Raw genomic sequence first — 11,914 nt, forward strand, 5'->3', positions numbered from 1 at the left:
ATCTGTTTTCTGGGATGTTAGAGGATGGACAGACTGATGAATTCTGTCAGGTCTGCAACAACCTCACAGGCTTTTATTTTGAAATACAGACTGTTATTGTGGAAGTGAGACTTGGTATGATCACCTTGCTGTTTTCATGATTTGAATCCTCATGAAAAAATACATAATGAAAGTCAGCTCTTTCTGGATTTCAGTTGATGCTCCAGATACACAAACACACAGAGGCCACTTCCCTTTTATTATATGGATACTTTGTTACGATAACACTAAAACTTGTTTAATTATTTTCCGTCTATGACTTCCTGAAGTCTGAAATTCAGATTCCACCACATGGTGGGATTATGTTCACTGCAAGCCACCTTCAGTTCCTGCTTCTTTTGGAGAACTTTCACCTTTAACCACTGAAACACATGTTCTCATATGAAGCCATTTCACGCTTTCACTGAAAAAAGTACATGGTTGTAAATGGCTTCTGAAGCAAAATTAGTCAAATCTGTCTCTTATTCCTGGATTTTGACATGTTTATACATAAAAATCACAAGTTCTTCTCTGTTGGGGCGACCTCTAAGAACAGCTGCAGGAACACAGTCACTTTTCTGAAGAGGCCTGGGCAGAGCCTATAATGGATGAAGGGCACATAGAGAAAAACTCCACTGAAGATGAACAACATCACGTAGAGATATTCGATTTGAGGATCGTCTATGATGGGTGCCAGCACCAGAAATACTGCAGCAATGAGGGCCACTATGGGGATCAAAATGGGAACCTTTGGAGAGAGGAGGCAAAAATCACGACAAGAGACGTGACTGTCAGAGTGAACTGAGCAAATGACCCTAATGTATTTTTGTAACATTTCCACTTCCAACTCATCACATTTTGACAGAAAAGGTTGGTTTTGACCAAATGTCGAGTTGGGTAACCCCTTTGTGTCGCCATGTGACACGATGAGAAACGCTAAGCTGAACCATGACACAAAGGGGCACTGACAGAATGTTTAAAATGTGATGAGATGTGAGTGAGAATGTGTTTTTTTTATGCTGACATTTAGAGAACAGACGTGAAACAGACCCTGTATGCCCTGGGCAGCTCTGGCTTCTTGATCTTCACATACAGGAGTCCAGAAAAAGTGATGCCAAAAAAAATCCAGGAAGTGAAGCTGACAACACCAATAAAGAGGACAATTAGGCAAAATGTTTGTTTAAAAAAAGAAGAAATAAAAAAGAAATGTTGATGTGTGGTGAGCATCGTGGACTCAGCCTTCACCTGAAGTAGTTGACAATACTCTGGAAGTCTCCAGAGGCCAGCAGGAGCAGGCCGATGGATGTGGTGAAGATCAGTGCTGGAGACGGAGTCAATCTGTGAACGTGAGCCATGGCCAGAATATCTGGCTACAAAAAGAAAACTGAGTGAACCTTGTCTGCTCTTCAGATAGTGTAAACAGATTCTCATAGAAAACAAACAAACAAACAAACAACAACAAAAGACATTAACCCTCTGGAGTCGAATGACGTACCCTTGTGTAAAAAGTCACATGACCTAATTAAGCGGATGTAACATTCAATCTGCTGCACTCTGAGGCTCTGTTTAAATGTGCGTTGAACGTGGAGACTTCAACCTTCATAGCACTTTTTAAATTATGTTAATAGGACTAGTATAACTTGACGCATCAGTATTCTTTACTCCATGTGTTTTCTTGAATATATTGTCATTTTTCGCTGCGCGTTTATGCACACACATGCAGCCAAAAGGATCATTTCCTTCTCTACTGCTGCAGCAACAGGGGAAGAAATATGACTCCTTCTTCCTCATTGGTTGGCTGGCTCCAATCAGAAGTCACTAACCCCACATGTGTTCACTAACCTCACATGTGTTTGATCACAGCCCACCCACCCCACATGGGTCTGATTGTGTGGTGGCTTTCTCTTTATCACTGGTGGAAAATGTGTGTGGTTAATGTTTTGTAAAAATGAGGCGTTTTATGAATGTGGAGCAAGTGCTTGAGTTATTTTTTGAACTGGAGGAAGACGGAGTGCGTAGTGCGTCGTCAGAATCTGAAACAGACAGTGAGGATTCTGATGCTGAAAGAGATGATCCCTCTTGTTCTGGAGGAGCAACCACAGCAGGTGGATCCACCAACGTGCGCACGGAGATCTGAACAGAGGGTTGGAGCGAGCACTTCTGTTTCTTGATCCAGATCTCTGTTCGGACGCGCAGCAGAGACACGCCCCAGCGCTGACTGCTGGAACACGGAGGAGGACGCAGACACCGCTCCAGCAATAAGCAGATTTGAGCCTCGGAGAACACCAGGAGTCCAGGTTGATACACTTTCCACCCAAAGTACAAAAGACCTTTTTCTTTTGTTTTTTGCAACTGACACAGTTAGAACAATTTGCACCAACACCAGGGTGATTCTTAGACTACGGGCACTTATTATGTCCTTTGATCATACTGTATGAAAGGGGAAATTTTACACTTTTATAGTTATCTTTACAATGAAAGTGTGTTAAGAAATTTGTTCTAGTAGTCTATGATGACTTTTTCACCTTTTTTCAGCATCATTATATGCAAATATTGCCGTTTTGTGCTTGTCCCACACACAGACTTTTGATCTTCAATGATAAAACTGAATGGTAAAGAAACATTTTTTCTACTGTTTTAAAATATCTCTGAATAAAATATCAGTAAAATAATTAAAACATAATTGGGGTATTCAATGTCATACAACTGTTGTGATTTTTTTAAACAAAATGTAGTTGTCCCACACTATTGCCGTAATTTCCACCACAACACTGTAATGTCTCTTTAAACAGTTTGTATGAAAGATTGTTTGGGTAGTTTCTATGGAGATAAACAGTGACATCAGAGCACATGTATATAGCGCCAAATCACAACAAACAGTTGCCCCAAGGCGCTTTATATTGTAAGGCAATGGTGTGGTGGAAATTACATTTACAAGGCCAATAGTGCCTGTAGTTAAAGAATCACCCACCAATAAAATTGCTGCACACTGGGAGCAAGAAGGTTCATTAGACAACAAATTCTTTGCCTTGGGTTGCTTTTTTCAAGTGAGACCCAGGATTTATACAATTACTCGTTTTGTGTAACTGCACACAAATCAACAACCCTGAAATCGAAACATAATCATGTTCATCAATATATAATAAAATCATCAAAATTGTGGTCAGTAATGTGAACCTCTGGTAGGGCATTTTTTTTAAACCTTTTATCACAAATTGTGAATTTGATACATGATTTAAAATATGCCTGTGGTGCTTCTGAGGATCATAATGAAGTAACAAATTAATTAATAAACTGTTTATGTTTCAGAAGGATTTAATGTGCTCACCATGTGTCCTTCTCTTGCAGCGACAAAGCATATACGAGGGCTGCTTAAGAAACCCCCGTTCAGCGAACCAAAACCAGACAAAGCTGCAGCCACAGACATGATCCAACCCCAGCTTCCGAACACCTTATATCTGTGGAAAACATCACATATTAAATGACCTGCATTTGTAAAGTCCTTTCTTTCAGAAGCGAAGTGAATTTTTTTAAGCAATCAGTGCTGCGGCAAATGAAAGCAGACATGAAAGAGGATGATGAACCTGTTTACATCCCAGAAAAGGTTGTGATGTGAGCATCTCTTCAAATAAAGTGAGGTCAGCATCTCCCTCCCTCCTCTCTCTAAATGTGGGTGCAGCTTTCCTGTTGCCTGTCTGATGCGCTGATCAGGGGTTTTTATTGAAAACACACACCCACCCCAACCATCATCTGAGTCAGTCCACATCACCGGACCGGATGATTAATGTCACAAGCTTGCACCTACGGGAGACTGATGTAGTGTTGAAAACGTTACTGTTGTTGTGGGCTGGGGTGTTTGGTTGGCTTTGTTTTTGTTTTCTGTTTCTCCTTCCAGGTGGTATGCGTTCAGGACTGAGTGGCTGAGTTGAGGACCTCACCCTGAACACCTGAGGCTTGTTATCACGTGCAGTTCATCAGGACTCACAGCTGTGGTGCATCTGTCTTGATGAGGGCATGGTTGCATTTAAACCTGGAATACACAGTGTGTATTTGCCAGAGACTCGACTTTGTGACCAGATGGGTGAGATCGACGTTGGGAGAACAATCTCACCACTATGGACGTAGAGACCACTCCAGGTTTGACGCCACGGTCTGTGAAAGAGGATTGGGTGAGGTCTCACGCTCTTCAGCACACTTCCTGAGGTATTTTGGTTTTTATGACTTTCATGAAGTAAAGTCAGTAAATTTGGTGTCCCTCACACCTTGTTATATGGAGCTGTTATGCTAATTGTCTAAATCAGCTTCTACTGCAGTGGAGTTTTGAACTGAGTGTTCCGTGCCTGCAGGGAGAGAAGCTGATTTTATATTTAGGCCAGGAAATGTTTTACTGATTGTGTGCACCTTTGAGTTGTCTCTCAGTGTGGAGAGTGTTGGACTCACCTTACGGTTTCTTCTTTCACAGGCTCGGTTTGTCGCGGCCACCTGGGGGGATGTCGGCGGGGTCCTTGGGTCCAGAATGGCTGTGGCTCCGGACCTTTTGCGCTGCTGGGAGTGCGCCGTTTTGTCACCTCGCCAGACCGTGGACTTTGGGTTATTTTCACTAAATACACTATGTTAATTAAAATTGGTTTTCCTTTGAACCGTGCTCTGCTTCTTTTATGCTGGGTCCTGTCAAACGCTGGGTCGGTTCTCCGCCCGCGTCCGACACATAACAACTGTTACCTGAAGGTTTTTTGAAAGCAAATGAACAAACAGAATGTCAGATTGCCCTCATATGTTGTGAAAGGAAATTCATTCCCAGTATTTGGTTGTGAATGGCTCAGGAACATAAAACTTGACTGGGGTGATATTATGACAATGAGAACAAAGCCTGTGACATGCTTGAGGAAGTCCTGAAAAGTCATGCTGAAGTTTTCAGTGAAACGTTAGGAACACTTAAAGCAGGGGTGGCCAACTTGTTCCAGAAAGGGCCAAGAGGGTGCAGGTTTTCTTTGCTGGAACAAGTTGGCCACCCCTGATTTAAAGGGTTTGAGACCTTTGTGACATTGAAACCAGGCTATTAGCCTCAAGTTTAGCCACACACACACATCATCCCACACACACTGAAACAAAATGTGGAAGTGAGATCGAGAAATTACTCCAACTCCAACACAATCAGCAAACACTTCCTGGCTTAAATATATATCAGCTTCTCACCCTGCAGGCACGGAACAACTCAGTTCAAATCTCCACTGCAGCAGAAGCTGATTCGACAATTAGCATAACGTGACAGCTCAATAACACAAGGTGTGAGGGACACCAAATCCACTGTCATTACTTCAAAAACCAAAACCAAATTACCTCAGGAAGTGTGCTGAAGAGCGTGAGACCTTACCCAATCCTCCTTCACAGACTGTGGCGTCAAACCTGGAGCGGTCTCTGCGTCCGTAATGGTGAGATTGTTCTCCCGACGCCGATCTCACATGTCTGATCACAAGGTCGAGTCTCTGGCAATCACACATTGTGCATTCAAGGTTTAAGTGCAGCAATCTCTGATCAAGACAGAATACACCACAGCTGTGAGTCCTGATGACCTGCACGTGAAAACAAGCCTCAGGTGTTCAAGGTGAGGTCCTAATGCTCAGCCACTCAGTCCTGAATACATACCACCTGGTGGGAGAAACAGAAAACAAAGAGCCAGCCAAACACCCCAGCACATAACATTTCCCACATGTTGTCGAGTAGCGAAGAAAAGCACGTAGACTTTGCTTGAGAAACGCTGAGTACAAAAGAGCAAAACTATGCTGAAATTGAGTGGGAAGCACTTGGAATCATATTTGGTGTGAGGCGTTTTCACTCTTATCAGTATGGTCGTCACTTCATTCTGCTCACCGATCACCATCCACTGGCAACCACACTGAGCCCGAGTAAGACAATTCCATCAATGGCTGCAGTGAGACTGCAGTGCTGGGCACTGGTACTAGCAGGACACAACTACACCATCCAGTATCGGCGAGCCGTAGACCATGGCAACAGAGACAGTTTGTCCCATCTGCCGGTACAGCATAAGGATGGGCAAAGCTCAGTTGACACACTCATTAAACACCTGGAATGGCTATCAATGCATTGTGCTGATGTCAGAAGAGACACTAGAGCTGACATCATACTGTCTCCCGTGATGGGGATGTGTTGTCTGCCCGTTTCCCACCAACAAACACTTGGGCTGTAGTCTGTCACTGTACTTAGTATGAAAGAATGTGTTGTCTCTACTGCAAGGCTGTTGAATGTGGGGAAACAGGCTGATCTTTCCACCTAAGTTGTGCCAGCAGATGCTCGAGGAACTGCACACTGGACATCTCGGAGTAGTCAACATGAAGGCCATGGCACAGAGCTATGTGTGGTGAACAGGTCTTGATGCACAGATTGAAGAGAAATGCAAAACTTGTATATCGTACCAACACATACAGAGAACACGAAATTTGACACCTCTTCACCCATGATCTTGGCCCACAGCCCCATGGCAGTGAACTCATATTGATTTTGCTGGGCTGTTGACGCATGTTCTTTGTGGTGGTTGATGCACACTCTAATTGGCTAGAAGTAATTCTGATGGACTCAACCACATCAGAAAGGACTATTTAAGTATAGAGGGGACTGTTCAACCATCATTGCCAGAAGTGCTATTAAGTAACAATAGACATCAGTTTACATTGGAGGAGTTTGCTAACTTTTTGACATCCAATGGCATTAAGCATGCTTGTTCAGCTCGTTTCCACCCAGCAACCAACCAACGGTCTAGCTAAACACTTTGTACAGACCTTTAAACATTCGCTGAAATTATCTAAGGGAAATTACTGACCCTGTGATCTAATTAATGAGCAAATCAGGTCACTGTTGCTATGTTGATGATCTCCCCCACTGAAAGAACCAGATGTCAAGTTTGTTTTGGAGATATTGTGGAAGTGGTGGATGGAAGATGCTTGCTACTACGAGGTCTGTCAATAAAGTAACGGTCCTTTTTATTTTTTTCAAAAACTATATGGATTTCATTCATATGTTTTTACGTCAGACATGCTTGAACCCTCGTGCGCATGCGTGAGTTTTTCCACGCCTGTCGGTGACGTCATTCGCCTGCCTATCTCGACTTTCAATGCTTACCAGTCCAGTAAGTATCAGAGAAACTGTGGAGAGCTGGTCATGTCCAAACTTGTCCTCTGACACACCAAAACGGAGGTGTTCCTTTGTCTCGCTTCCAAAGTGAATCGGGCTTTACGCGCGAAGCCTCCGTGCGGCTTTCCATGACAAAATCTCTTGTTAAAAGTGAAATCTGCCAGAAAATGGCTGATGTCCAGCTCTTGTGATAACCAGAGAAAGAGCACGACGGTCTCGTATCCACAGAGCCATCCGTTTAGAAATGGTCCGGTGGCTTGTGCTGCGTCGTCGCAGCTCGGAGCGCGGTGCGCCGAGTGTTCTTAAAGTGGTCCTTAAAGCTGAAGTAACAGTCCTTTTTCTCTGTGAAGCCCGTAAAATTTTCACTGAAAGCCAGATAAATTTTTCGAATGGTTTCCACGTGCCAGTTTCTAACAGCTTCTGAAAAAATTCTGATGGAAAAAAAGTCCAAATCATTCCGCCATTTCCAGACAATGAAAATCCGACGAGGGGGCGGGACCACTCCTTCCCAAGGCGTGCTCACAGGCGAATGACGTCACCGACAGGCGTGGAAAAACTCACGCATGCGCACGAGGGTTCAAGCATGTCTGACGTAAAAACATGTGAATGAAATCCATATAGTTTTTGAAAAAATAAAAAGGACCGTTACTTTATTGACAGACCTCGTATATCCTCCACCAGTACTTTAACACTTGATCATATTTAAGATATTTGAATATTTACTTATTTACCCCCAAGTAACTGCAACTGCGGTGGAGGACATGAGTTCCCTAGGGGTCATAACGGTCAGGTAGCTAATGTTCACCATCAGGTACAGACCTGTTACCATGGAAACGGCTATCACAAGAGCTCTGGGAAGATTCACCTGAGACGACAAAAACACATCATCAGAATTTGTTTTGGCCCTTATACTACAGTGGGGAAAATAAGTACAAAGAATGCAGAGGTCTGTAATTTTTATCGTAGGTACACTTCAGCTGTGACAGAATCTTAAAAAATTCAGAAAATCACATTGTATGATTTTTAAATAATTAATTTGCATTTTATTGCATGAAATAAGTATTTGATCCGATAGAAAAACAGACCTTAATATTTGGTAAAAAAAAACCTTTGTTTGCAGTTACAGAGGTCAGATGTTTCCTATAGATCTTGACCAAGTTTGTACACTACAGCAGGGATTTTGGTCCACTCCTCCATAAAGATCTTCTCCAGATCCTTCAGGTTTGGAATTTCAGCTCCCTCCAAAGATTTTCTATTGAGTTCAGGTCAGCAGACTGGCTCGGCCACTCCAGGACCTTGAAATGCTTCTTACGGAGCCCCTCCTTCATTGTCCTGGCTGTGTGTTTGGGGTCATTGTCATGCTGGAAGACACAGCCACGACCCATCTTCAATGCTCTTACTGAGGGAAGGAGGTTGTTTGCCAAAATCTCACGATACATGACCCCATCCATCCTCCCTTCAATATGGTGCAGTTGTCCTGTCCCCTTTGCAGAAAAGCACCCCCAGAGTATGATGTTTCCACCCCCATGCTTCACGGTTGAGATGGTGTTCTTGGGGTTGTTCTCATCCTCCAAACATGGCAAGTGGAGTTGATACCAAAAAGCTGTAATTTGGTTTCATCTGACCAAAATACCTTCTCCCATGCCTCCTCTGGATCATCCAGATGGTCACTGGTGAACTTCAAATGGGCCTGTATATGTGCTGGCTTGAGCAGGGGGACCTTGCTGCCCTGCAGGATTTTAAACCATGACAGCATCATGTGTTACTAATGTAATCTCTGTGACTGTGGTCCCAGCTCTCTTCAAGTCATTGACCAGGTCCTCCTGTGTAGTTCTGGGCTTTCTCAGAATCATCCTTACCCCATGAGGCGAGATCTTGCATGGAGCCCCAGACTGAGGAAGATTGACAGTCATCTTGTGTTTCTTCCATTTTCTCAGAATTGCGCCAACAGTTGTTGGCTTCTCACCAAGCTGCTCTCCAATTGTCCTGTAGTCCATCCCAGCCTTGTGCAAGTTTACAGTTTTGTCCCTGCTGTCCTTAGACAGCTCTTTGGTCTTGGCCATGATGGATAGGTTGGAGTGTGATTGATTGTGTGGACAGGTGCAGAATAAAAGGACTTCTTAAAGAAAAACTAACAGGTCTGTGAGAGCCAGGATTCTTGCTGGTTATTAGGTAATCAAATACATATTTCATGCAATAAAATGCCAATTAATTATTTAAAAATCATACAATGTGATTTTTTTTTTTTTTTTTTTTTAGATTCTGTCTCTCACAGTTGAAGTGTACCTATGGTAAAAATTACAGACCTTTCCATTCTTTGTAGGTGGGAAAACCTGCAAAATCGACAGTGGATCTAATAGTTATTTGCCTCACTGTATGTGAAGACTTGCAACAACAACCAGAAACTCTCCCACCCAGCTGTGGCTAAAATTCTCCCCCTAATCTCATAATTTCAATAAAATAAGACCCTCATTTGCTGAGCATTCCCTGCTGGTAATTTGTATCATGGCATTCAACTGGCTGAGTGTTTGACTGACCACTTTAATGGAAGTAAGTCCTACATAGGACAAGTGACATATTCAGTGCTTATCTCTGAATTCAGTGGGATGAAACAGATGAGAATATGTGACTACCAGTGGATGGAATGTCAGCCCAACTCAGGTTACTAACCCAGCCAAGGCCACTATGCTTTTAAAGCGGGGTGGACGGGGATAATGCAGATAGATAAAGTGTCTTGTCGAAAAAGAAAATGACAAGGAGTGTCAGGAGGAATCAAACCCTGGTCTACTAATACATATTCTACAGTACATCTCTCTGTTGGCAGATAATAAAGTAGGTAGGTAGTATCTTAGCAGATATTTGCTGAAGTAGGAAAAAAAGCTTTCTAATCTTAAAACAATTATTGGACATGTTAGTATAATGTTAAAACCATTTATTGATCGGTTAGTTATTTCAAGTGAATAAATACATAATACTGAACTTGTGTAACTGGGTTCTTCAGTATTTAAAAGCTGAAAATAGCTAACAGCTTGAAAACAATGTTTAGCTGATGTCGAAAAAATCTTCATTATCTCTTAGTTTGAGAAATGTAATGAACAAACTCAATAAATCTGTTTGCAATGTTGTTATAAACAATTCTAAGCAACTCATATAGGTTGTATTGATATTATGCAGTTTACAAACTTAAAATGTTCTTTTAGTTTATAACAAATGTCTAATCATGCAAGAAGAAACATGGTTATTATAACATAAGAACGTTAGAAGGAATAGGCCCCTCTGGCTGATAAGTAGAAAGTTTTTAACTTTCAGCTGATGTCTCATCCTCCTGGGCATCAACACATTATCCCAAATCACAATTAATTGTCGAACAATCTCACCTCTGGTCTTTTCAGCTCCTCAATGACGTAGTTCAAGTTATACCAACCGGCGTAAGACCAGAGTCCTTGATAAAAAGCCATCCCTAGACCACTTACTGAGTACTGAGTCCCTTTAAAGGAATTCTCAACTTTTAGATTTTCCACAATGATGGTTCTACTCTGTATGAGCTCTGCGATGCCTCCCACAATGATGGCCGTCAGCGTTAGAACCTTGACCACAAGGAAGACCACCTGGATTCTGATGGCAATACGCACGTTCAAGATGTTGATTATGGCAACAACCATTAGAAGAACTGCAGCGACACATTTCACCACCAGCTGAGGAGGGTCACAGCCTCGGTAAAATGGTGCTGTGGCATATTCAGCAATGGCAATCGACAGTGCTGCCTGACCGAACGGTTTGACAACCAGGACAAAAGTGAATGCTGCAAAGAAAGCAGGACATGAGCCGTAAATCTTCAGTAGGTAGATGAACTCCCCACCAGATTCAGAAAAAATCATCCCAAGCTCGATGTAGGACAGTGCTGCAAACATAGCTACAACTCCTGAGACAGCCCAGATCACTAAACTCGCCCCAGGACTTCCTATGTAGGCCAGAACAAACTGAGGAGACATGAAGATACCAGAGCCGATCATAGTTCCTGAAACCAGGGACACACCACCAAGCAATCCAATTTCCCGTCTGATTTTGAGATGCTGAGGTTCCTTTTCCTCCATTGCAGCACCTGAGGCAGATATTTAAGACAAATGCTTGTTAAAGTCAGCTTTCCGATGTGCAAGGACGAACTGAAGACTCCACGAGTTCTGCAAAACTTTGACTGAATACAGGGCAGTAATACATATGTTCATCAGTTCGCTTTAACTACATTGACTTATTATTAACTCAAACAATCAAGCAATGAATCATCCTCAGTGAGACCTTTTCTTGATTGTTGTTGTGGTAAAGTACAGCCTGTTTCAGTCTCTTATCTTGATCTTGGGTCCTTTCAACTTCTTGGCTCCGAGCCATCGTTTGAGGAATTATCTGCTTTTTACTCCCTGTAACATATTTACCTTTACAGCTGCTCTCCTTTGTGAACTCTGTACAAAATGTCCTCTGAAATCAACATTAAGTGTGTGGATCTCGAGGCACCTCATGATTCTATCTGGTTACGATTTGATTATAAAAGGATTGTATGTGAAAACTGATGCATCTCTTTTCTCTCCCTCTCTGCTGATTTCTTTCTTCCTCACTGTGTGACTACTTAGTACTTTGCAATGCAAAATCTTTGTAATTATCAATAATGAATTTACTTACAATACATTCTTTAAGAGGCCATGATGACAGCGAGAGCTCAGACAATCCTGGGATTTTCTGTGGCTTGGTGGAC

General features: G+C 42.6%; 1 protein-coding gene across 1 annotated transcript; it reads right to left on the reverse strand.

The window, feature by feature from the left end:
* Nucleotides 1-209: 209 nt before the first annotated feature.
* LOC117500901 (b(0,+)-type amino acid transporter 1-like) lies at nucleotides 210-11,455 on the reverse strand. The gene is made up of 6 exons (XM_034159689.1): nucleotides 10,545-11,455; nucleotides 7,899-8,032; nucleotides 3,347-3,476; nucleotides 1,264-1,388; nucleotides 1,069-1,156; nucleotides 210-766 (listed from the first exon to the last, which is right to left on the reverse strand). The coding sequence occupies exons 1-6, from the start codon at nucleotides 11,259-11,261 to the stop codon at nucleotides 536-538; spliced, it is 1,425 nt and encodes a 474-aa protein (XP_034015580.1). The 5' UTR covers nucleotides 11,262-11,455; the 3' UTR covers nucleotides 210-535.
* Between the last annotated feature and the right edge of the window lie 459 nt (nucleotides 11,456-11,914).

Source organism: Thalassophryne amazonica, chromosome 19 (genome assembly GCF_902500255.1).
Source record: "Thalassophryne amazonica chromosome 19, fThaAma1.1, whole genome shotgun sequence".
Lineage (NCBI taxonomy): Eukaryota > Metazoa > Chordata > Actinopteri > Batrachoidiformes > Batrachoididae > Thalassophryne > Thalassophryne amazonica.